General features: G+C 45.3%; 1 protein-coding gene across 4 annotated transcripts in view; it reads right to left on the reverse strand.

Moving 5' to 3' along the window:
* Positions 1-26,595, reverse strand: part of USP9X (ubiquitin specific peptidase 9 X-linked) — a 282,963-nt gene that overhangs the window by 111,630 nt on the left and 144,738 nt on the right. For all 4 annotated transcript variants that reach the window (XM_075913065.1, XM_014578958.3, XM_025190080.2 and 1 more), the window contains 4 exons: positions 24,998-25,085; positions 14,592-14,934; positions 12,308-12,403; positions 10,547-10,758 (listed from right to left, as the gene is read on the reverse strand). In XM_075913065.1, the coding sequence (XP_075769180.1) occupies positions 10,547-10,758; positions 12,308-12,403; positions 14,592-14,934; positions 24,998-25,085 (739 nt within the window). The remainder of the gene's footprint in view (positions 1-10,546; positions 10,759-12,307; positions 12,404-14,591; positions 14,935-24,997; positions 25,086-26,595) is intronic.

Consider the following 26,595-nt stretch of genomic DNA (forward strand, 5'->3'; position numbering starts at 1 on the left):
TCCTAGAGTCACTATTCTTCATTGCACAAAGATATTGATTGCCTTGGCTACAGGGATCACAACAGCCCCCACTGTACATTTCCCCACTGTTCTGATTCCCAACAGACTGCTAGCTGTCAGGCACTGTGAGCTTCCAGAGGGCCATTGCCACTTGTTTCTCAACAGTCAGCACAGGGTCTCATTCTGGTATTCCTGTTCTTCAGAGCAAGGGAAAGCAATTCATAAACTTTCACATGCAAAAGTTTCACAGCCACTGCTGATTTTCCCATAGCTGCAGAGCAATGAAAATCCATCAGGCTGTATTTGTCTCCCAGTAATAGAAGAGAAAGTTACTCACGTCAGTGCAGTAACAATGGTTCTTTGAGATGTGTGTCCCCGTGGGTGCTCCACTGTTGGTGACGAGTTATCCCAGCGCTGCAGCTCTGAGTTTTGATGCGAGACTGTCAGCCAGACCACGCATGTGTGGCACACATTGCGGGCTGTTCGCACCCTTTTGATCTCTCATGCAGTCCAGCTCCCACCCGTTCCTCGAGTCCACCCTGGTATCAGAGATATAATTGGAGAATACAAAGCAGGGAGTAGAATGGGTAGCAGAGCACCCATGGGGGGACACATCTCAAAGAACCATCATTACTGCACCTAGGTGAGTAACTTCCTCCTCTTCTTCGAGTGGTATCCCGGTGGGTGCTCCACTGCTAGTGAGTATGTACCAGTACTCAAGATCAGAGGAAGGCAGGCCTCTTATTCAAGGTCCAATTATCGTAGATAGGACAGTGGAAGCCACCATCTTTTGCTTGAGACTGTGGAATTGTGTAGTGTTTCATAAAGGTATCATTGGTGGACCATATTGCTACCCTGCAGATATCTCTGAAGGGAACCCCATGAAGGAAAGCTGTTGATGTTGCCACAGCTCTCGTTAAATGTGCTCTTGGAGTCTGAGGTAGTGGCGTATTCCTTATAGTGTAACATTGAGTAATGCAAGATACCACTAGATTGGAAATCCTTTGAGATGATAGAGGTTTCCCTTTTGTTCACTCCATCGTGGATATAAGTAGTTGATCTGATTTACGCAAAGCTTGCATTCTGTCCACATAAAAGGTCAATGCTCTGCATATATCAAGCAGATGGAATCTCACATATGCTGTAGATCTGTTAGGTTTAGGGTAGAAGGTCGGTAGTATGATTGGTTCATTTAAGTGAACTTCGGATCATACTTTAGGAAGGAAGGACGGATGAGGACTAAGTGCAACCGTATCATTGTTGAAAATGGTATACGGCAGGATTGCCATCAAGGCCACCAACTTGCTTACTCTACAGGCAGAAGTAATGGCTAGTAGAAAAATTACATTGAGTGACATCATATAAAGAGAACAGGTAGCTAAAGGTTCCCAGGGGCTTGTGTGAGAGTGTCCAGCACCATTTCTAAATTCCACAAAGGTGGCGGTGGTCTGCGTGGTGGGTGTAAGTTCACGAGACCTTTTAGGAATCTTCTTGTAGTGGGATGTGCGAAGATTGAGAAACCTTCTATAGGCTGGTGAAAGGCAGTAATGGCCACCAAATGCACTCTTATTCATGCCAGGGCAAGGCCTGAATCCACAAGCAATAATAGGTAGTCTAGAATGTTTTCCAAGGGTGCTGTTATTGGTTCCAGATTCTGGTTAGAACACCAGGACAGGAACCTACGCTATTTCTGCAGATAAGTAGACCAGGTAGACTGTTTTCTGCTATACAGGAGGACCTCTTATACTTGGTCTGAACATTGTACTTCCCTCTGATAGAACCAGCAAGGAACCACACCATGAGTCTCAGGACATGTGATTGCGGGTGAAGTAGAGTGCCTGACCTCTAAGTCAAAAGACTGTGGTGGATCGGCAGGTGATAGGGAGGTTGAAGAGACATCTGATACAGGTAGGGGAGCCATACCTGTCATAGCCAGAATAGTGCTATCAGTATTACCATGGCTTTGTCTACACGGATCTTCTCCAGCACTCTGGGGATTGGGGTGAACACATACAGAAGCAGACCCCTCCAGCTGCAGAGAAATGCATCTCCTAGAGATCCATGGCAAATGCCTACTCTGGAACAATACTGATGGCACTTCTTGTTGCTGTAGGATGCAAATAGGTCTATCTCTGGGAACCCCCATCACTGAAAAATGGATTGAAAATACTGGGGATATATTTCACATTCGAGATCTGGCGCAAAATGCCTGCTGAGAACGTCTGCCACTATATTGTTTATTGCCGGTAAATACTGAGGCTACTACTGACACGTCGTTTCGACTGCACCAGTTCCATAATCAGACTGCTTCGGCACACAGTAGTTGGGATCGGGCATCCCCCTGATGGCTGATGTAATACATTGTTGTTATGTTGTCAGTCAATATCCCGACTACTGTGTCTCGGATATATGTCGAAAATTGTTTGCAAGCATTGAAAATCGCCCTGAGCTTTAACAAATTGATATGATAAGTGGTCTCTTGACTGGACCATGTTCGCTGTATTGACACTGTTTTCATGAGGGCTCCCGCCCTCCCCCCCCAAGGGAAGCGCCTATGGTTGTGTAGCAAGGACTGATCCCGACGGAAAGACATGCCCGCTAAGAGATTGCAAGGTTTTGTCCACCATATGAGGGATCATAGTACCCATGATTGGGGGGGGGGGGGTGGATACTCGCTTGTGTACTTGTCATTTTCAATGGGAGTAAACCGTAGCTATCCAACGCTGGAGACAACGAAAATGCAGTCGTGCATGTCTGATCACAAGTTGTAGCAGCCATATGACCCATGAGTTGAAGGCATGTGAGTATCATAACTGTAGGGCTGATGATGATAGTGGTAACTAGGTCTTGAATGGCACGGAACCGTTGCAACAGTAGGTAAGCTCTCACTGTCACAGTGTCTAGTCAAACACCTATAAATTCTAGATTTTTGCGTCGGTAGTAGAGTGGACTTTTGTACATTGAGTAAGAGGCCCAGGACTTTGAATACTTGTCTTGTTGTTGAAATCATGCGTTGTGTGTCCATCAATGATGTGCCCTTGACTAAGCAATCGTCTAGGTATGGGAATATAACTACTCGCTGTTTGCAGAGGTACACTGCCACCACAGCCTTTGAAAATACTCTGGGTGGAAAGGCCGAACAGAAGCACCCAGTATTGGTAGTGGTTCTGTCCTAATGTGAAATGCAGAAAGCACCTGTGTGCCGGATGAAGAGTCATGTGGAAGTACACATCTTACAAGTCCAAGGAGACAAACCAGTCTCCCTCGTCTAGTGCTGGGATTATGGCTGCCACGGTATCCATTTTGTATCTTTGCTTTCAAAGATAGTAGTTTAATCTGCAGAGGTCTAAAATGGGTCTCTATCCTCAGGTCCTTTTTGGGATAAGGAAATAGTGTGAATAAAACCCTCTGCCCTGAAATTCGTCAGGAACAGTCCCTCTTGCTCCAAGGTTGAGTAGGCACTGTACTTCTTGCCTGAGCAGATTGTCGGGGGGGGGGGGGGGGGGGAGGGACAGGGAGTGTGCGTAGTTTGGAAGTAATGTAGTGAATGGTATGGTGTACCCTGGCGTTACTACTTCTAGAACCCAATGGTCCGTAGTGATGGCATTCCACCAATGTCGAAAAGGTTTTAAATGGTGATGGAAGATCAGACCGGGGTTTGATGGTTGGTGGGAGATAGGAAGATTTTGCAATCCCTTGACCAACAGGTCAAACCTGCTGCTTATTGGCTTGGTTATTGGTGTTATGGTTATCCTGTGGTCGCTGTCTGGATTTGGACTGATCAAACCCACATTGGTTATATCTTTGGTAGGTGAACTCCCATTGTTTTTGGTATGGAGTGTACCATTTACAACGGTATGATGGCATGTACATCTCCAACATCCGTAAAGTTGTCCTCGAGCCTTTACTTGAAAGGCGGACATCATCTGTCTTCTCCATAAAGAGCTTCCATTTGTCAAAAGGGAGGTCTTCCACCTTAGACCGGAACGCGTGAGGAATGCCTGCCGACTGTAGCCAAGATTCCCTTCTCATGACCACTGATGTGGCCGCTGCATCAGCTACGTCTAAGGTTATTTGCAATGCTGTTCTGGAGGAAGCGTAGCCCTCCTGAACCATTTTTTAGTATGGGACGTTTGGCATTGGGAAGGTGTTTCATTAAAGCAGATAATTTGGAATAATTGTTGAAATTATGGTTGGGCAACAATGCTGCATAATTGGCTACTCTCAGGAGAAGTGTAGCGGAGGAGTATAGTTTCCTACCAAATAGGTCCATACGCTTGTTGTCCTTGTCACTGTTAAGTCTGTGTTGCGGGACTTTTGACCTATGCTGAGCAGCATCCACAACCAGTGAGTTGGGCTGCGGATGCATAATTAGAAAGTCAGTCCCTTTCTGAGGAACAAAGTATCTTTTATCCGCTCTTATGTGTTTGTGGGTACTGGGGCCGGGGTCTGTCATATGTCATCCGCAGATTCCATAATAGCTTCATCTATCGGTATCGCAACTCTACCTCATTGTAAGGGTTGCTAGTTTTTAAGAAGCTTGTGCTGTTTGTCTGGTACCTCTGATAGTTGGATGCTCTGGGACGCAGCTACTCTCTTGAAAAGGTCCTGAAATTGCCTGAGATCATCAGGTGGCAACTGATCTCTAGGTATGACAGCCTCATCAGGAGATGATGAGGACTTGTCTGTCTGAGAAGTATCCCATAGTTGTTCCTCCACCTATGAAAGTTGTCCCTCTTCTGGTTCTGAGTAGTGAGATGTCGAGGGAATGCCAGAAGCTGCCACTGCCAGCTGTTGCTTCTGTCCTCCTTGCGGCGAAGTTAAAGGTGTGCGAGACCTCGAATAACTACTACAGCGGGGTAGCAGTGTTCCTGGTGATGATGAAATTCATTAGAACCATGGTGAGAACACCACCGCTGGTAAGTGAGGCTATGCTCTCTATAAGGAGAAGGATGCCTGTAATATACTTGGTGACCATAGGAGTATGAAGAATGAGGTGACCTTCTTGATGAGAGGGGTGGAGAGTAGTCATATGTCCTAGACAGTGATGGTGAGACATCATATATCTGGACCTGCAATGCCTGGTGTCTTGATAAGCTTTATCCTGATCTGCTCTTGTTAAGTAGGGCGAATGTGGTGAGGATGGTGCTGGCAAGAAGGTCAACGGCTCAGGGCTTAATTGCTCAGGAGGGACTGATTTACAGGCCACTTTTCTTGATGTGGGCGGGGTCAAAGGGCTATACGGAGCCCACGGGTGTTTCCACAATGTAACGGGGTGGGGTGGGTGATTGCAGCACCGAGTCTCCCCGTGCAGATGGTGACTCGGGGCATGAGATAACTGGTGCTGACGTGGTCAGTGCCATGCATCCCCATGCCACTGTGGTCGGCACCAATATCGACGGTGCTGATTCCACCCATGCCAATGTGGCTGGCACTCGCTTCTGTGCAAATGCGGCCATTGCCAGCGCTGACTCCAGCATGGTGGTCAGTGCATTTGTCGGCGGTGCCGAGTGACGGACCGTTATGGCCATTGGCAACACTCTGAAGCCGATTTTTGTCTGTGGCCAACTGAACCAGAGGTACCCGGGTTGTCTCTTACACTCACTCTGGCTGAAGGTAGGGACCGGGCTGGTGATGACCTCTTTCAGTCTAGGGCCGGCACAGACCTTTTCTCAGGTCTAAGAGACCATAGGGTTGAGGCTGGCTTCGATAGCTCTGGTGGTTGCAGAGCTTTGTCCAAGAGTATCATCTTCAGTCTCATTTCTCTGTCTCTTCATGCCCTTACAGTAAGCTTAGGACAGCAAACACACTTTTGGGAGACATGTGCCTTGCCAAAACACTTAATGCATTTGGCATGGCTGTCTGAAGCCGGCATTGCATCTATGCATGTGACACTTTTTAAAAGTGGAGGAATCCCAGCATAACTGAGTCCTATATATGCTATAGCTAACGAACGAAATTTCTTTTAAAATGAACACGAACGAACTATAAGTAATCAACTAACACTAACTACTAAAACTAACTAATTCAGCATTTCCTAGCTCCTGACAGGATTATGTGAGGAGAAAGAGCTCGCTTCAGCTGCGACCGCAGGCGGCAAACAAGGAACTGGTGGGAGCTGGACTGCTCAACAGATCAAAAGCACGTGAACGGCCCGCAGCATGTGCCGCGCACGTGCGGTCCAGCTGACAACTACTCATCAAAACTCCGAGCTGCGGTGCTGGGACAACCCATCACCAACAGTAAAGCATTCACGGGGATACCACTCGAAGAACCACCAGCATTCCATTGTGTCAAGAGGATCGAATGCTGGTGGCATTTACCAGTCACTTAACTGAAATGTTTCACACAAGAGTATATTAATGGCCTCCCAAAATTCTTCCTCATTCCAGCAGGCCCTGAATATGCTCTAGATAGGCTCCTACATAAGGTACACAATGGTTAATGTAACTATTATACAGGCAGTCCCCGGGTTACATGGATCCAACTTACATCAGATCCCTACTTACAAACGGGGTGAGGCAACCCCGCACAACCTGCTTTTCCCCCTAGCAGACCAAGGAGACGCGAAGCTAGCGCCCCACCCAGCAGACCAGGGAGATGCGGAGCGGCTTTTCTCAGCAGACACCTCAGCTTGAGAATAAAGGACTGAGGGAAGTGAGGTGTGGGAGAATAAAACTGAGCTCTGGAGAAATGTTTGGCTAGAGTTTCCCCTACAATATGTACCAGTTCCGACTTACATACAAATTCAACTTAAGAACAAACCTACAGTCCCTATCTTGTACGTAACCCGGGGACTGCCTGTAGTACTTTGCTGCTGAACAGGTTCCATGCTTACCCTGCTAGCTCATCTGCATGGATAACCAGGGGAAAAAGGGCCAAAAAGACTGCTTGCATTGCTTTCAAGAGGGAAGGGCAGGGAGGAGAGAGAAGATGAATTCAATATGGGCTGCTGATGACATGTATGCAGAACTACCCACTACAGTTTTGATCCTAGCGTGCATCGGATGCATAACCCAAAATGCCAAGTGGTAGCAAGAACTGTGGGATAGCTACCCACACAATATCACTCCCAAAGTCAATGGGGACACACTACATCAACCTATGTTAACTTACTACACTCCGTGGGGACATGCACCTTCCATTTACAAAATCGGATGCTAGAAAATTAACTTAATAAATTTGACATCTCTCCATGCAGACAAGGCCTCAGTAGCAAGCAAAAGGTTTTAATCATCCAGTACAACTACTACCATGGATAGGTTTTTGTAGCATTTGGGTTAGAAGAAATTACTGTCAGAAGCTGTGGTTTTAGTTCAACATTTTCCTGCTCCACAGACTAATGGAATTGGTTGTTGACACAAGGGAGAGCAATGGAAAGACTTGTATGAGTACCAGACACTCATTACACACATCCCATGGTCCTCAAAAGAGCCAGAAAGAGGGGATAACAGTTTAAGGAGGACCCATCGGTCCCTTAGGGAAGACATGTTCATAAGGGTAGCGAACTTAAGTCCTGCATTCCCTGTCCCTTCTTGGTTCTCATTGAGGAACTGAAGGAAGGAGGGACTGGTTCATTCGATTTCTCCAAATCTAAAAAGCACTCCTGTTTTAGCAACGGAGCTGTCAGCAGCAGGGCAATCTTGTCTGATAGAGGAGAAATAGTTCCTGGATTGATGAAATAATATTGTCTTCTGGTGTGGTAATGGTCCTCAAGAGCACTAATCTAGAGAAGAGGCTGCAGGTAGCTAAAGAAGATATCCTCTGACAACACTGGTCGATTCTTGATTGTGGCATATTTTTTGGGTGGACATGCACTACCACAGAGTCTGGAGGCATGCTTGTGGATAGGATCAGTGGATAATCATAATTGTGCTTCAGTATCAGAATCAGACAGAACTGGTGGATCTTTATTTCAATTAGGGACACAAAAAGTGAACGAGTTACCTGGTAAGCATTAGTCTTATTGGCATGTTTACCCAGTAACCACTTAAGACTGGGTCCGGCGGGAGCACTGCCCCACTTGTTCATGGCCAGAGCAGTCTGTGGTGCGGCAGGCTGGCTGGCAGGACCCTAGCCACAATGGGCCAGCCAAAGCAGTCTGTATTGTGGTGGGCCAGTCGGCAGGACCTCAACCACAGGGACCCATGCCTGAATCAGCCCCCTCAGAGAACTCAGCCACTCTGCACCAGTCCTCCACAGTTAACTGGTTAAATGATTAAAATTACAGTAAACTTCCGATAATCCGGCACCTTTAGGACCCAGGGGGTGCTGGATTATCAGATATGACGGACTATCAGAAGGGGGGGCTATGAGGGGTCTGGAGTGAGGTAGGAGGGGATGACACCCCAGACCTCTCATAGCCCCCCCTTACGATAGTCTCGCTCTGCCCCAGGCGTCCCTGATTCAGCTGCTGCTGGTCAGTTTCAGCAGCAGCTGAATCTGGGATGCCTGCAATAGAGCAGCTGGGGTGCTGCCGGGTTGGTTCCGTAGCGCTGCCCCTCAGGGCTGCGGGACCAACCCGGCAGCACCCCAGCTGCTCTTGGGGACGCCTGGGGCAGAGCAGCTGGGGTCCTGCCAGGTTGGTCCCGCAGCGCCGAGTGGCGGCGCTACGAGACCAACCCCGCAGCACCCCAGCTGCTCTGCCCCAGGCGTCCGGATTCAGCCTGCTGGTGAAACTGACGCTGCTGGTCAGTTTCAGCAGCGGCTGAATCCTGTGGCCTGGGGCAAAGCAGCTGGGGTGCTGCAGGGTTGGTCTCGTAGCGCCGCCCCTCGGCGCTGCGGGACCAACCCGGCAGCACCCCAGCTGCTCTGCCCCAGGAGTCCCCAAGTCAGCCGCTGCTGAAACAGATCAGCGGCTGACTCCAGGAAGCCCCGGGCAGAGCAGCTCTGCCCCAGGCTTCCTGGAATCGGCCGCTGATCTGTTTCAGCAGCGGCTGAATCGGGGACCCCTGGGGCAGAGCACCTGGGGTGCTGCCGGGTTGGTCCCGCAGCGCCGTCCTTTGGAGCTGCAGGACCAAGCCGGCAGCACTCCAGCTGCTCTGCCCCAGGGGTCCCCAAGAGCAGCTGGGGTGCTGCCAGGTTGGTCCCGCAGCCCCGAGGGGCAGCGCTACGAGACCAACCCGGCAGCACCCCAGCTGCTCTGCTCCCGGCTTCCCCGATTCAGCTGCTGGTCAGTTTCAGCAGCAGCTGAATGGGGGAAGCCTATCCAGCTGCCCTAACACTTCCGGGTTCCTGATGGTGCCGGACCATCAGGAGTCCCGGAGCATTGGATGCCGGACTAATGGAGTTTTACTGTATATTTAACCAGACTTTTTAAATTGGCATTTGCATCCCTAAGTCCTGCACACTTTATCCTCCACTTTGGGTGTGTGTAAGGGAAGGGGAGTTATGGAGCCGGTTCCTTAGGGTTTATACAAAAAGGCTTGCCTCACTTCAATGGTCTTGGGAAAGGAGTTTGTTTCTTATGGATAGTCTTAGATCCCATAGGAATGTCCCTTATTCTCATGGGAAGCCCTCATGGAAGAGTTTTTGGGCTGAGACACCCAAGGCTCTGCTCCTGCTCAGAGGGGAGCTGCTTGTTTAGTGAGGCCAGAATACGGGATGTGTGCCTTCCTGGACCAGATAGAGAGGTTTCATACCCATCTTCATTAAGCATTTTTTAAGGTGAAGCTCATGACCTTTAAAAGTTCTTGATGTAAATGAGCAACAAATACTGAACTTTGCTGGAATAAGAAAGCTAAGGTAGCACTAATGTGTGTTGCTGATTGAGAAAGGTCAGGGCAGAAGATGCAGTTTTTGAAGTCAGGGACTCAGGCAAAGTTGCCAGTCTGGTGAAATAAACTTCAATAACTTCATTTAGACTAATTGAACTAAGCTAAAGAACCATTTACAATCTTATTTACAGGTTTTCTGAAAAGCTGAAACGAGAGGACACTGGATTCTGACTCAGATCAAGGGGTAGTAAGTAGCAATTGAGAGGGAATCATCTCACAATGCTTCTTATACCCTTGTTCAGGAGCATGAGAAGACCTACTGTACACATGCAGGCCATTGGACACCCCTTTTTAAAATCTCTGGACTCGAGTACACACTATGCATGTGTATCACATGTGGAATACACATAGAGACCACCACTTGAAAGAATGTCATCCTTCAATACAAAAAAATGAGTATTTTTGAAATAAAAGAAAATACAGCAAAAAAATATACTCTAATGACACTATGCGTCAACTATAGGACCACGTGCCAGAAATGCAGATTTAATCCTGGTTCAGTTTACCCCATTAGCTTCCATTTATATTCAGATGCCTACATGCCTCACAAGGGAATAGTCAAAAGTTAGTTTTGAAATATTATATAAAAGGCATGTCAGAAGGAAATGAAATGTTATGTGTTCAATATCAGTTTGTAATATTCACACTTAGGATAACTGTTAGATTTTTGTTTTAGCCACAGAGTACATTAAATGAATTTTGAAATTAAAACATTTTTCACAGACAAGGTCACTAACATAAACCAAAGAAATTCTGAATTCTTCACAAACCTGGACATAGGTAGAATTGTTCTCTCCTCATGGTAATCACTGTCACACTCATTTATATACTCCCTTAAAACAGTCAATACTCGCACCATTCGTATTGCTTCTTGCCTTGCACAATTAATACTGTCTTTATCTCCATCCAGAACACAAAGTGTATCATAAGAGGCCTTTAAACGATCAAAGCATGATTGGATGAAGTCTTCATGGATCACTACCTAATGTAAGGTATAAGAGAATACGGACAATCACAGAATAATAATCTTTCAGCTGCACATTCAAACATAATATACTATGAAATCTTGATTGAAAACCAAATCCTCATTCAAGACCAGTCCTCAGGACTAGTCACAACTTCTGTTTTTTCAACACTAACATTACAGTTGATAACTGCATCTAATACAGTGTACTTTTTGAAATATACCTATCCGTGCTAACTCTGCAATCTGTATGCATAGTACAAACCTTACCTTTTAAGCCCTTCACTCTACCAATTTGTACCAAACACCTGCAATATAAGCAAAGTGCAACTCTGTACAGGATATTAAGTTGGACTGCTCTCTCATCTAGCTGCTGCTCCCCACAGATCTTTGTATGAAATATTTACATAGCCAACTAGCAAGCAGTATCAATACTGTTAGACTATACTTTGCAGACTACTGGTTTTGAAGATTTAAAAAAAGTCTCCTTAAGGGAATAATTAAGGAAAGTGTAGTGTAGCAAGTGGTTGTGGGTTAAGAAATAGGGCTGTGAAAGGTTAACCAGTAAGCATCATCCTAAATTGGCTGATGCTTACCAGTTTTGGTTAACCAGTGAGAACTGGAGCAGCTCCCCACCTGCTGCGGGCATGGGGCTGCTCCAGCCAGCCGGAGTAGTCTGTCTATGGCAGGCCCAGGAGGCTTGCAGGCAGGGGTGCTCTGGCCTGCCTAGAGCAGCCCTTGATTGCGACAGGAGAGTCATTCCAGCCCAGCCAGGGCTCATTTTCCCCTTTGGTTAACTGATTAAACAATACATTTAACCCCATTAAATTACATGGGGTTTTACATCCCTATTAAGAAGTACAACTAACATTAGAAGGAAATGGCTGGAGGCAGGGATTTGGAGGGCACATAAATCTTCAAAGTTTTGGGATTATAATGTTTTCAAGTGTTAATATTCAAAGCTACTGATTCAAGAAAGGCACACAAGCTCTCCAGCTCCCTGATTCCATGGTTGCAATATACAAGAGCAAGCTGGTAATTACACTGCCCACTAATATGATCTTGATAACAACAGAAGAGATTTCTGAAATCCTAACAGCTTACCATTTCCCTGACTATCAGAAACTTGCAAGTCTCCCTCACTTTCTAATCAATCATACTAACAGGCAAGTAGAAATCTTGACACAAAATTTGATTCTCCAGGGCTTGGTTCAGATTGTTCACTTCTGAGAGATTTGCAATTCTTTCTTATCTGACAAGTGAAATGAACTCAGGGATTGTATGCCCTATTATTAGCATGACCTAGCTCCAGCCAGTGAAAACACTGGACAAAATCTCACACACTTAGTTATGCAAAATCTCACACACTTAGTTATGCATTGTGCTGGGATTTGAGGTATTTGGAATGAGCCACTGTTTTGCTAATGGAAATACAGCAAACTTACAGGCACATAAAAACTTTGGTATTTTCTCAAAATCCAGTAATTTTACTCTTAAAACACTGTTACTAGATCACTACATTTCTGTAAACAGCTAAAAGTAATACAGTCCAATGGGTTTTTTTTACCTGATTAACTTGTAGCCTTGGACCAAGATTAGTATAGATTTCTTTAAGCAGATCTATTGCTCTGTTGGCAATGTCATCATTTCCCTGAATTACAACCTAAAGCAATAAAAGAAAATATTAATGCATATAACTCTTTATGGTATCCAGTTTAAAAAAAAATGAAAGGATTGCTTATGAATATATGCTCATAACACTGGATAAAATATGTTTTATTAATCAGAAATAAACTAGAATATATGAATAAAAATATAATAATTGTAAATAATCTGATCAATGTTATCCAATTAAGATTAATATTCAATCAAATTAACTATTTTAAAAGAGTTCAAGGTCTAGGGGAAAAAAAGAATATACTTTGAAAAGTGAGAGAATGGCACATAAAATTTGCTTTAAGTATCTCCATGCTATGTTTCTAGTGTTACTAGTTCTAAAGAATATGCATGATTGCTGTATCATTAGCAATTTAAGATTGAGGCCCACAAAAACATTTATTTAGCTGCAAGGGAATCTTAACTTTCCAATGAACTAAAAGTACCAGTACTTACAAGTTCTGTGTTTATACTTGTTAGGACTTCTGGGCAAAGACGACACGAAGTTACAGAATTTTTTAAACAATTTAATACCATCGAAAACCTCTCTCAACTCAAGATAATGTGCGCCATTTAAGCTAATGAGATTTAAAATTTACTGCAGAACCTAGAAAGTGTTGAATTTAATTTCAATACCTGAAAATAACTGCTAGCCACTAGCCTGAATGGACTCTGAAAAGCTGTCATGAACTGGTTCCTTTAAGTAGCATGATAGGAGCTCCATGCAGACAGGCAGGTACAAAGAAACAATTGCACAAAACAGAGTTCTGAAAAGCACCCCTATGGCTTTTCACTGGGCATATCCAAGATATTGGATTACTCTCTAGCTAGTACTCTACAAAACGAAACAATAATGCTAATGATGTACTGCAGCCACTACGTACTAGACATTTAAAGTATTTGAGAAATGGAATGCTGGGAGTTGGAGGAGATAATTATTAGAGGACACTTTGTGGTTATCATGGGACCATCAATTGGAACCTAGAAACCAACGACCTTGTACAAAAAGGATGTCTAATTTTCATCCAAAAGATTGCAAACATAACTCCGCAGTAGAGAGTATAGGCCTTGTATTTAAAGGACTAAAACCAATGATCACCTTGTTCAGCAATTAGAGCACAATATTCATTTGTTACTTGCACAATATTGCAAATAATTATATGAGCCAATTTCTCAGATGCCCAAAATAAAGTTTGGTTCCACTTCCTGATATAAAGATATAAAATATAAATCTTCTCTCCCAACACCCAGATGTTACTGGCCATTAGAAATGGTGATTGTGTAAGTAAAATCAATGGTGGTTGAAAACATGAGTTAAATAAACAATGCACAAAAAAGATGTTTTAAAAATTAAACAAATGGAATTGATTATATGGTAGAAGCAAAGTCTTAATCTCACATACAGAGGCATTACAAATATGCTCAACTTTGAAGTAATTGCTTTTTCTTTCTCTTTCATATTAGGAATGTTAAATATTGGTTAACTGAATAGTCGATTAACCTCATGAATTCTTACCGGTTAGTTGTCGATTCAATAGTCCCTGGGGATGGGACCAGCAGCCAGTGCGCTCTGGCCCCACTCCCAAGGAGCACCCGGTCACCACACACTGCTGCCTTTCTGCCAGAGGCAGCAGCAGGACAGGGTGCCAAGGAGGAGCTGGTCCACAAGGGGAGCCAGTTTAAAAACCTGCTGCCCTTGCAGACCAACTGTCTGTCACCCTGCACTGATGCCTCTGATATAGAGGCAGCTACACAGGGTGGCAGCAGCTCTATCTGAGAGGGGTCTGAGCTCCTGGACCTGGAGCAAGCTGGAACTGAGGTGGGCTGCCTGCCCATTCGACTTCTACTACACTTTAAATGCAGAGCCGCAGCAGGGTTAGGTTCTAGACCCAGTGTTAGCTAGGCTGCTAAAGAATTTATTGGCTTGGGGAAGGGGAGAAGAATACATGTACTCTATAGCATTAACCGATAAGCTTTTGCTTATCAGTTAATCAGCTATACTACTACATCCCTAATTCATATTCTGAGTTCAGGGTTCCGCTCTGGGAAACACGGCTACGAAGGGAAAACAGAAGAGTAAATTTATGTTTTTATCATTTAAATCCACACATTTTCAGTTACACCGTTTTGCATCGTTTTGTTTTTAACAAAAACTTCACATTTAGACATTTGAATGATTCCCTGTCTATACTTACCCTCCAAAGGTAGTCTAATCCTATTAATTCCAAGTCATCCATCATATAGGCTCGTCTCTTAGCTACTAGCTTCCCTTCTCGACAGTTCACAGCTTTGAAGAAACGTTCAAAACATTTCATTCCATTTTCTGTTAACAGGGAAGGGTCTAACTGAAGCACATTATTTTCAAAGAAGTCCTTATTAATGTCAGGGTCTAAATCTGGTTCATCACCCATTAGTTTGGAATACCATTTAAAACAGGCTTCACGATCACAAAGAAAGACTGCATTTTCAGCTAAACATTTCCATATTTGCTTCGCCTGAGGGGCGCAGAGCCACAGCTGGCCATCCTTCAATAAAAAACTTAAGAAAAACAAAAAAAATTAGTAATGATGACATCTTAAAATTACAGTAAACAGACTATATATTGTACAATATACATAACATGTTATAGGACTGATTCTGAAAACTTTTACTTATATGAGTTGTCTCATTCTCTTTATTAGAATAAAAGCTTGCAGGATCAGGCCCCAGATTTCCACGCAAGATAACAAGATTAGACAGAAATATGCATCTACTGTATACTTAAGAGAGTTTGTCTCTGTTCAAGAACTAAACAGTAAGAGCTCAGATCACCAAACTTGGTATACAGCTTCCTTTTACCATAACTTCGTACAAGTTTGGTTGTGCCAGCAAAATGGGACAAGATTGGAATAGGATTACTTCTCATAAAACCACACAGAAAAGAGACAATGACCAGGCAGGTGAAAAGGACTAGCCAGGGGCACATCTCAACCCGCTCCCCCACTTTTTAGGAAGGAAGGACTAAAGCTTTCTCCCCTTCCAGATTTCTACAATGACATTTTTGGTTGTGCCCCTTGTCAGAGAGCAAGGGGAAGTGGACAGTGCTGCATTATTCACAGATAACCTGTGTACTTTGCTGTCACTCCCTGACAGAGACAGGAAGGGGAAGAGCAAGCAGCCCTGGTATCCATCTTGGAGGTGTGGTGTTCAGTCCCCACCCATACCCCTACACACACACACACAGTGCCCTGCTCAGAGCCACCTCACCATTAAATCTGACTCCTGCATCCCTCACACTCCCAGTCCCCTGTCCTGAGCCCCTCCTTAAGCACCTAGGCAATGCCAAGTAAATGAGCAAGTTACCTACAAAATACTGAGTATGCCTTTATATGTCTAACTACATTTATCTAGAGTCATAACTATACAAACAATCCCTAAAAAAAAATTCAAAAAAACTATAACATACCACTGGATTATCTCAACATTCTCAGCCCTCTTAATTCTGAGCAACAGAGTGAAATAAAAATTATATCCAACAATGGATTGAATTACTGATATAAGATTGGAGGTAGGAATCAGAAGAGTGGGAAATGGCTTTTTGAAGTATTAAATTTTACGTTAATATATTATTTATTTTACAATAAATTGATAAAACTCTCTGAAATTTTTAGTGAAATTCTAGGGTACTTCATTCATAGTTCAGAAAATAAGACAGAATTACTCTGCATGCATCCTTTAATTTCAACAAAGCTCTTGGAGACGTTCATAATGTTCTAGTACATCTTTATGGAAGATAACTAAGCAAATCATAAACCTTACGTTTATCATATACAATTACAGACTTTGCAATATTATTTCATTACAAACATAATAAAAATCATTGCCAAATTTCAAGAAAAATATGGTGTAACTATTGGAATAGGACAACAATAATTGTTTAAAAGACTGTTGGCCAGGAGTTAGCTTCCCACTATGGATAAAGTAACCATTTAATAAAAGGAGATTACTTGCCTGTAACTGGAGATTTTCTGAGATGGTGGTCTATCTACAATCCACTAAGGGTGGGTCTGTATGAACATACCATGCACCCAGAGTGGGAGAATCTGAAAGCAGTAATACCTGGTGGTTTACACATGTGCCCTTGCTTTGCCTCATGGTTTTGTCTGTTGATAAAAGGTGGGACAGACTGACTGTCTCCACTCTAATCAAATAGATCCACAATAGAAGGGAAGGAGGGCATAAAGTGAAATGCAGCTAGGGACCATTAATCTCAAAGAACCTCCAATTTACATATAAATCTCCTCCTCTTCGAGTGATGGTCCCAATTATATTCCACTGAGGGTGATTAACAAGCAGTAGCTAATTAAGAGAAGAGAACAAGGAAGATGACGGAATCATTGAACATAGGATAGCCACACCAAAGTTGGCCTTATCCCATAAGTGAAGGAAGAGATCATTGCCTTTAGAGTGGATAACGACACCCTACTCCAAGCTATATATGCAGCATTTATTTTTGATGTGGTATGCAAAAAAGTCACTGATTAGAGTTTCCAGCTGAACTGTGGGTGTTTGTTATGGAATCATGGAGCTACGATTTATGAACAGCAGTGAATCTTTAGCTGAATCTGCAATCACTTTCTGTGTCCCTGGACGATAGACTGCCAACAGCAGGATCTTGTGGGCAATGTACCAATCCCACAGATTGACCACTTTTGCGCCTAGTGCAGCAAAATCTGTGCATCCTTGTTTATTGATGTAATAAACTGTAATGGTGCTGTCCAATATAACATGATAGGAGTGAATGGAAGGTATTAATACTTGACATTGTATCACTAGGAGTTCCCAAATGCTGATGTGCATCTTGGATTCCTGAGAGATCCATGTCCCTTGCATCATATGATCTCCAATGTGTGCTCCCCATCCTCTGGGATGGGTCTGATAATCGTTCTGTCCAAGGAAGATGGGAGAAGGAGAATCTCTGGTACCGAGTAGGGATGTGAAATCCCATTTAATTAGTTAATTGGTTAGATGTTAAAATTAATCGGTTAACTGATTCAACAGGAGTTGGTAGGGGGGGCCTTTCAACACCGTCATGGGGGGGAGGGCTCTGGGTTCCCCACACTGTCACTTTTGCTCCGCACAGGTTAAGTATTGGCAACCCCCTCCTCACTGTACCTTCCAGCAGCCTCGTGGGGCTGGAGCAGTCCTCCATGCTGCTCCTAATTAACAGTTAACCTGTTAAGAGTGGCACTCACCAGGTAACCAATAAAGTAGTTACCCATTCACATCCCTAGAAAAGACCAGCTGTGGGTCCATCTACCACTAGAAGGAAGAGTATTCTGTGGAAGCATATAAGGGCTATAGTAGGGATGTTAAATATTGGTTCATTGAATAGTCGATTAACCTAATTAATTCCTATTGGTTACTTGACTATTCTACAGTCCCCAAGGGTGGAGCCAGCTGTCAGTGAGCTCCAGCCCCACTCCTGAGGAGCATTCTGCCACCCCACGCTGCTGCCTCTCTACCAGAGGCAGCAGCGCAGGGTGCCAAGCGGGAACTAGTCCATAAGGAGAGAGTTTTAAAACTAGCTCCCCTCTCAGACTGGCTACCTGCCACCCCGCACTGTAGCAGCCCCTGCCTGGGGTTGGGGTCTGAGCTCCTCGACCTGGCATGAGCCGGAACTGAGCCAGGCTGCTTGCCTGCCTGGCTGCTAATACACTTTAAATACAGAGCCACAGTGGGTTTAGGTCCCAGAAATGGCACAAGCCAGGAATAAGCCATGCTGCTGTCCAGCCTGATAAAAATTTACTGCTGGGGGGAATGTGTGTAGTTTATAGTATTAACCTATAAGCTTTTGTTTATCAGTTAATCAACTGAACTATTACATCCCTAGGCTACAACATATTGCATACGTGAATAGACTATGAGGCCACATCTGTAGATTGCGAAGGTGGTGGCAAGTGAAGCAGGTGATATATTTGCAGGCTGCCATGTGGCCAAGAAGGAATAGCCAAGTCCTGACTTGCACAGACTGCTGACTATCTATACAAAGGGTTCTTGCAGAGTCCGTAATTTCTGCTTGGATAGGTAAGATCAGGCTGTGATTGAGCTAATGGAGGCCACTATGAAGTCTAAGGATTATGTGGAAATGCAAATTGTTTTTTCCACGTTCACAATGACTCCCAGGCACGAAAGTAGTATGAGCAACATTGAAGCTGAAATTCAAGTTTTATCTCTGTAACATTCTGCTACCAGCCAATTGTCGATATGTGGGAAAATAAGGATCCTTGGGCATCACAAAGTGCTATGACCAAGACATCTTTGGTGAAGACTCAGGGAGCAGTGGAGAGTCCAAAAGAAAAATGCTATACTGAAAATGCTGAAAGTATATGTTCAGGGTGTAGATGAAGTAGCACGATGAACTAGACTTGATAGCCATAGTGGATGACATCCAAGATCTACTTGACTGCTAGTACTGCACCCCAAGCTAGTAAAAGGAGTATGAGAACCCACAACAAGTGGTGGTTTGATGGCATGAAAGTAGGCTGACAGTTTTCCTGTAGCACTCAAAAATATGGTTTCTGAAGACTTTGAACATGAGATGATGAATACTTCAAAGGTCTGCCTGGAGAATAGGATCATAGGGTCTTCTGACACAAGGAGCTTCATATGGACTCTGGTGTAAGAAAAGGGAAATCCTGACTCACCATGTAGGCTGAAGAAAGAATTTTCAGTTGGAGTAGATGTATAGACACCCAGAATCAATGTATGACTCTAGCTTTCTCTAGGGCAGTGGTTGATCCTGCAGACTCTCCTAGTCGATGGCAATTTCTGTCAGGAAGGCAGGCTTGCTGATAAGCAGAGCTCTACAATCAGCAGCATCTGTTGAGGTGCCCTTCTCCCATGTTGCACCCTCTTGCAGATGCTCCTGGGCAGCTGGTTGTGCATAACATGGAGTGAGAGAGGGCACTGATGTCAGGGTGTCCCCCTATTTCTGTACCCCATCTCCATAGAGAATGGAAGAGGAAAGCCAGCCTGACTGGCTTGGAATTAGAGCACTCCCTGAGTGTGAGATTGCCTGCATTTCTTAAAGCAGGGGTCTCCAACCTTTTTACACCCAAGATCACTTTTTAAATGTCAGGACAAGCCAAGATCTACCCCATCCCTTCTCCAAGACCCCACTTCTTCCTGGAGGCCCCACCCTCTCTGTGCCCCTCCTCTCATCACTTGCTATCCCCGGCCCTTATACACTCTCAGGGTATGTTTACAGTGTCACTTTTTAAAATCCTTCTGTTGGAAGAGGTTTTTCCGACATTTGGCACATCTGCACTGGGCCAAATGTCAGAAAACCCCCTTCTTTTGGAAGTCCCCTCATTCCTCATGAAATGAGGAATACAGAGGCTGCTAAAAGTGTGTTTTCTGGAAAAACTCTTGTAGTCTAGCCGTACCCCTCACTGGGTTGAGACAGGAGGTGCGGGCCCTGGGGTGGAAAAAAGGGATTTGGGTGTGAGAAGGGGCGAGAGGTGCAAGCTCTGGGAGGGAATGGATGCAGGAGGATATGGAGAAGAGGATGCTGGCTCAGAGAGGGAGCTCCAGGCTAGGGAGTGTTGGGGTCAGGTGGAGGTTTGGGGTGCTGAGCAAGCCAAAGGCTTGTGGATGTGAGGGTGCACAGGTTAGGGTTAGGATGTGTGAAGGGTTCAGGGCAGGGAGCTTCGGAGTATGATGGGCTCAGGATACAAATTTGCAGTGTGTGGATGGTACAGGAGTGTTGTGGAAGAAGACTGAGGATGTGGGGGGACAGGAGTTTGGGGATGAGAGAGGCTGAGGACAGGGGGTTCCAGTGTATGATAGGCTCAAATTTAGAGTCAGCATGGAGGAACAGGAGTGTTATGATGCTGAGCCCAGATGGGGGCCTGCACAGGTTTCATTTATAAATAAAATATTATGTGAAACACAAAAGGTTTCAGCATTGTCTTTATTTATGATAGGGGCGAGGAACCTATTTTGAGTCAGGGGTCACTGACCCACAGAAAAGTCAGTCGGGGCCACACAAGTGAGATGCAAAAACACAACCCCTCCAAACACCCTAAGCCTCAATAATGTGGCCCCAAGTGTGCTGGTGGGGGCTGGGGAGAGGGTGCTGGTGGGTACCGGGGCAGAGAACAGGTGCTGGTGGGTTCCAGGGAAGGGTACAGGGTGCTGAGGCAGGGTGCTGGTGGGGGCAGGGGTAGGGGACAGGGTACCCATGGGAACACACAGCAAGGTGCTAGCTGGAGCAGGTGGTAAGGTACTGGAGTAGGGTACAGTGTTCTAGTGGGTGCAGGGGCAGGAACAGGGTTCTGGGGAAGGGTGCCGGTGGGGGCTGGGGCAGGGCACAGGGTGCTGGTCAGGGCAGGTGGCAGGGTGCTGGGGCACAGTACTTGTAGGGGGGAGGGACAGAGTCAGCTCGGGCCAGCACCTGGGGATCTTGCAACCGGTCTCAGGAAGCATATGAGCTGCTCCCCCCCACCCCCAAACGGCTGGTGCATTTCCTCAGCAGAGATTTCCTAAAACACTAGTTCTGACACACTGGTGACTTCCTCCTGCACGGGAAGGGATAGGGGGAGTCCCAGGACTGCACCAGTCCCAAATGCTCAGGCAGCACCACTGCCTGAGTAGTTGGAGCTGGTGCAGTCCCAGGACTTTCCCCCTCCCTCCCCATGCAGGAAACAGGGAGGAGGAAGTCACCAGCGCCCCATAGACCTGGCTTCAGGAACTGCACCGGCTGTTTGGGGGAGGAGGGGAGCAGCTGGCACACTTCCTGAAAGTCCGGAAGTGGTGCGCAGCTGCAGGGGTTCCCCCAACCCTACAGGAAGCCAGCACTACTTCCACTGTCGCTGGAGGTAGCGTCAGTGGGGGCTTCTTGGGGCTCAGGGAATCTGGGGGTCCCTGAACAACTCGCAAACAACTGGTCGAACCCCGCCAATCAATGGGTTGGTGACCACGGTCTTAAATAGACAGTGCCCTCCCCTCTCCCTGAGATCTCCTCAGCAGACAGATGTCTGTCTCACGCATACATACATTCTCCCTCTCTCCAGCCTTCCTCCTGCACCCCAGCTCAGCAAAGCAGGGAACAGGGGAGACAGCCTGAGTCAGACCAGGAAGCTGCTGTGGTCTCAGGTCTACTCTGAATGAGGAGTGCCAGAGGCAGTGCACTGTCTGAGATTTCCCTAGCAGCTAGTTCACAGTCTGTGTGTGTCACACGAAATGTCTGGATTATATAGCGTCTCTTTCCCACTCACTTCCCAACACATACAGGCAGTCCCCGGGTTACGTACAAGATAGGGACTGTAGGTTTGTTCTTAAGTTGAATCTGTATGTAAGTCGGAACTGGCGTCCAGATTCAGCCGCTGCTGAAACTGATCAGCGGCTGATTCCAGGAAGCCCGGGGCAGGGGCTTCCTGTAGTCAGCCACTGGTCAGTTTCAGCAGCGGCTGACTTGGGGATGCCTGGGGCAGAGCAGCTGGGGTGCTGCTGGGTTGGTCCAGTAGCGCTGAGGAGCGGCACTACTGGACCAACCCAGCAGCACCCCAGCTGCTCTGCCCCAGGCGTCCTGATTCAGCCGCTGCTGAATCTGACCAGCAGTGGCTGAATCAGGAGCCTGGGGCAGAACAGCTGGGGTGCTGCCCGGTTGGTCCAGTAGCGCCCAGAGCGGCGCTACGGGACCAACTGGCAGCGCCCCAGCTGCTGTACCACAGGTGTCTGGAGCAAAGCCACGGAGCACGGGGGCAGCAGGACAGCCCAGACACGCCGTGGCTGTCCGCTGCCCGCGTGCTCCGCGGCATTGCTCTGCTTTGCTCCCCCCCCTCCTCCTGGTCTGCAGACCAGGGGGATGGGGGGGAGGGGCGCAAAGCAGAGCCAAGCCCCGGAGCGCCCGGCCAGCTGACAGCCCAGAGCGTCTGGGCTGTCAGCTGATCGCGCGCTCCGCGGCTTGGCTCTGCTTCCCCCCCTCCCCCCCCGGTCTGCAGACCAGGGGGAGGGAGGGGGGCAAAGCAGAGCCAAGCCTCGGAGCGCGTGGGCAGCGGACAGCCCTGTCCGCTGCCCACGTGTTCCGCCGCTTTGCTTCCTCTCCCTGGTCTCCTGGAGACCAGGGAGAGGAACCCCGTTCGTAACTGCGGATCCGACATAAGTCGGATCCGCGTAACTCGGGGACTGCCTGTATTTGTATTGTTACTACTCTGTACTTCCTGCACCGCACATTTATTCTCTATAATTTTATTCTTTCAAGGTATGTTACTTAAAGGGTGCTGACTGATGTAAGTGTAAGAGAAATAAAAATTAAAATGCATACATTTAATTCTTTTGAGTACTGAATTCTAAAATCCTGTCCTGACTAATGTAATTATCCATGTGGCAACTTTTAAAGAAAAATAGGTCATATCCTTTTTTTTGTTTTTACTGGTGGTGCCCAATGGTCAGGAATGGGGAACTGCCCCCTCCCAGAGCCAGTTCCCCATATTCCCTCCTGCACCTGTACTTCCTGCCCCAAACCAGACCCTCCTCTCTGATGAAGTACCCCACGTGTTCCACAACCCTGCCCACCTCTGAGCCAGCAGCCTGTACCCCAACACTCTGCCCAGCCCAGAGCCACTCCTGCACCCAAACTTCCTCCCAGAGCTTGCACACTTTACACACAGTTGGACCCAAACCCTGCAACCCCAGGCCAGATCCCATATACCTTCCTGAACCCCAACTCCTGCATCCAGTCCACTGCAAGTCAGAGAGCATGGGAAGAGAGTGAGCGAGCAATGAAGAGCGTGGGGATGGAGTGAAGTTGGGAGTCGCTTTGAAAAAGGGATGGGGCCCCAGGGAAGAGGCGGGGAAGATCCTGGGTTGCTCTTAAATTCAAAAAAGTGATCCTGGGCACAAACATTGGAGACCTCTGGCTTTAGGGAGTGGAAGGAATTGTTGGTCTTCTAATTAAAACAGGTGTGATGCATCAAAAATGGTGTCTTCAATGATATTCTGCTCCTCTTTGGGAACACTGGATGAAATGTGAGTTTCTCCCAAGCAACAGACGCACCACTGGTTTTAAGAAATTACCTAATCAGAACTGGAATACTATCATCTTTGGCATAATCCAGTACCCACATGTGTGCCTGGGAGGGGAGGTGGAAGACCCAGTAATCAGATTCCATCAAATTCCTAGTAACGCTAAAAATTCAACTAAGTAAAAGTACCCAGTAAAACGGTAGAAAAAAGGTATCACATACAATTCTGAAATCCTCCCCCCTCCAAAGTGTGTCAGACGAGAGCACACTAGCAGCTCAAACTTGAGTCAGACTACTCAGTGATGAAAAAGGACTCGGGATGTGGTTGGCCTTTCGTAGCCTAGGACAACATGAGGCAAAGCAAAGGTTCATACGGGGACCAACGGACCCTACTGCTTTCAAATTCTCTGGCTCCACATGCATGCCACCCATGTGTAAACCTACCCGCAGTGGAATACGATAGGAACCATTACTCAGAGAAGTATTGTTTAAATTTATAATATTTGAATTTCATTCAAAATTGATTAACATGAATCTGCATTAAAGAATGGGTTAACAAAATTTAGGACTAGACAAATGGAAGACTGATACATCCAAAGAGATAAAGAACTATACTGAGGGACACTGTGAAAGATGATATTGTAAAAGAATACTACCATGTCCAAACTAAGAATTTGACAATTTTCAAGCAGTATCATCATTCTTTGGCAAATAATTAATACTCTCTTCCTGAATCCTTTGTTTTCTCACTTTGCTCAAAAGTAAGATGGCTGCTATAAAATCCAAACTTCATTTCCTTTCTTTAACTGCCCCCTCCCCCAGCTTCCCACTGAAGACTCACTTTCTCCATGTCACTCCCCATAAGTCTATCATTTTAAAAGGTTTGTTTTAGGCATATGCATGGGTCAATGGCTAAATGAGTTATTGTTGTACTCTGTTACCATCACTTCTTGTTCCATGTCTCCTATTAAGCCAGGATCCCAAACTAATATGCACAGATGTGCAGACTACCATTCTCACTGAGCCTCTTCATATGCACTGATGTGTGCCATCACACATTTTAGTGCACAATCAGGGCCCTACATTATAAGTTCTACAGACAAGTGATTGTCTTCATGTATACAGCCCGTAACACCCTCTTAAAACAGGTGTGACGCATCAAAAATGGTGTCTTCAATGATATTCTGCTCCTCTCTGGGAACACTGGATGAAATATGAGTTTCTCCCAAGCAAGAGATGCACCACTGGTTCTAAGAAATTACCTAATCAGATCTTGAATACTATCATCTTTGGCATAATCCAGTACCCACATGTGTGCCTGGGAGGGGAGGTGGAAGACCCAGTAATCAGATTCCATCAAATTCCTAGTAACGCTAGGTATTCTGATACTATGTCCTCTTCCAAGACCAACAATTACAGCATTTTATTTTAGTCTGGTATCTTGATCTGTTGGAATTACATTTTAATGCCATACAATAAAATATTACTATATTAAAAACCTCAAAAAAGATTGACAAAATAGTTTGTTTCAGAAGTTTAAGTTATAAATTTGTTTGCCTTCTAAAAAATGACTTAAGTTACTCAAAACTAACCGTAAGAAGTTAAGTCGCTCTTGTACTTCTTGCACATGACTGTATCTACTTCCTGGTCTTACAGTTTGTGGATCATACTCTCCATGCTCTGAAAATTTAAGAAGTTATATTAAGCAACACACAGAGAAAACAGATGTTGATTCTAAGGGCAGGTAATACTCCAGTCTTGCTGTTCAGAGGACAACCAAACCAATTGTAATGAAAGTAATTAATAAATCTGTAATAAAGCAATCTTTCAGAGACCTGCTCATATTGATTAAGTATTAAATCAAGATACGCGGTCAAAGATGTGACCTACTACATTTTTCTTGTAGCGGTATATGTTTCTTTCACTATGAACAGAATATTAAAATATTGAAAATTACATAATTCTGTTTACACAAGCAGCTGAATTTCTCTTTCAAACTCTTATTTCTTTGAAAAACAAAGAAAGCAGAGATGAAATCCAGTGTATTGGATATATTGTTGATAGCTTACCCAGCAATGCTGGATTTTAACAATACTATAACCATCCTTCATTGTGGCAAGATTCTCCCCCAACCCCCAACACACACACAATTATATCAGTTTAAATGTGGTTTGCTCTAGAAGTATTTATATATGGGACATAACCCCACTATGACAATGTTTCTTTAAACCTACCATAAAATACCAGTAAGATGTGGTGTCACAGTAGAGGATTTGGAAGTAAGGAGACAGGAAGAGGCACATGACAGCTATCCAATGCAATTTTTTTGTTAAGAAACCAGCTTTTACTCAAAAGTACATGTACTTAGTCATAAAGTGGTAATTTCAAATCAGAATAGAACAGTAACTTATTAGCAGCTAAGATATTGTAACCTATAGAACTAGTATTTCTAATTCTTTTATTATGATGGAAGTTTTCTCAACATTGTTAGTAATGAGTAGAGAGTCAGAGCTACATGGAAAAGCATAGGAAGTAAGCATGAGAGTGCAAGCAGGGACACGTGCATAAAGATAGCTTTTGTCAGGCTAAGATACGTATTTTGGGTTTCTTATTCAGCATTTAGCAAACTGATTTTTCTCATATCTTATAACAGAGAACTGGGTTTATGGATAATACTTAACACATGGACTGTTAAACCTCAAACAGGCAGTTTTCGATTGTGCTTTTTAAAATTCATGTCCTAAGCATATTTTGCAGTAGCTTTCCTGTGTAGACAAGCCCTTAGAGAAGGTTCAAGTTCTTTTCTTGCTCATTTAAGAGATAGACAAGGTAAGGGCTGACAGCAATCTGAGTATAGCATTACAGGTAGTCCCTGGGTTACATGGATCCGACTTACATCGGATCCCTACTTACAAACGGGGTGAGGCAACCCCGCACTAGCTGCTTTCCCCCCAGCAGACCAGGGAGACGCGAAGCTAGCGCCCTCCCCCCTACCCCCAGCAGACTAGGGAGATGCGGAGCGGCTTTTCTCAGCAGATACCTCAGCTTGAGAATAAAGGACTGAGGGAAGTGAGGTGTGGGAGAATAAAACTGAGCTCTGGAGAAATGTTTGGCTAGAGTTTCCCCTACAATATGTACCAGTTCCGACTTGCATACAAATTCAACTTAAGAACAAACCTACAGTCCCTAT

Source organism: Pelodiscus sinensis, chromosome 1 (genome assembly GCF_049634645.1).
Source record: "Pelodiscus sinensis isolate JC-2024 chromosome 1, ASM4963464v1, whole genome shotgun sequence".
Taxonomy (NCBI): domain Eukaryota; kingdom Metazoa; phylum Chordata; order Testudines; family Trionychidae; genus Pelodiscus; species Pelodiscus sinensis.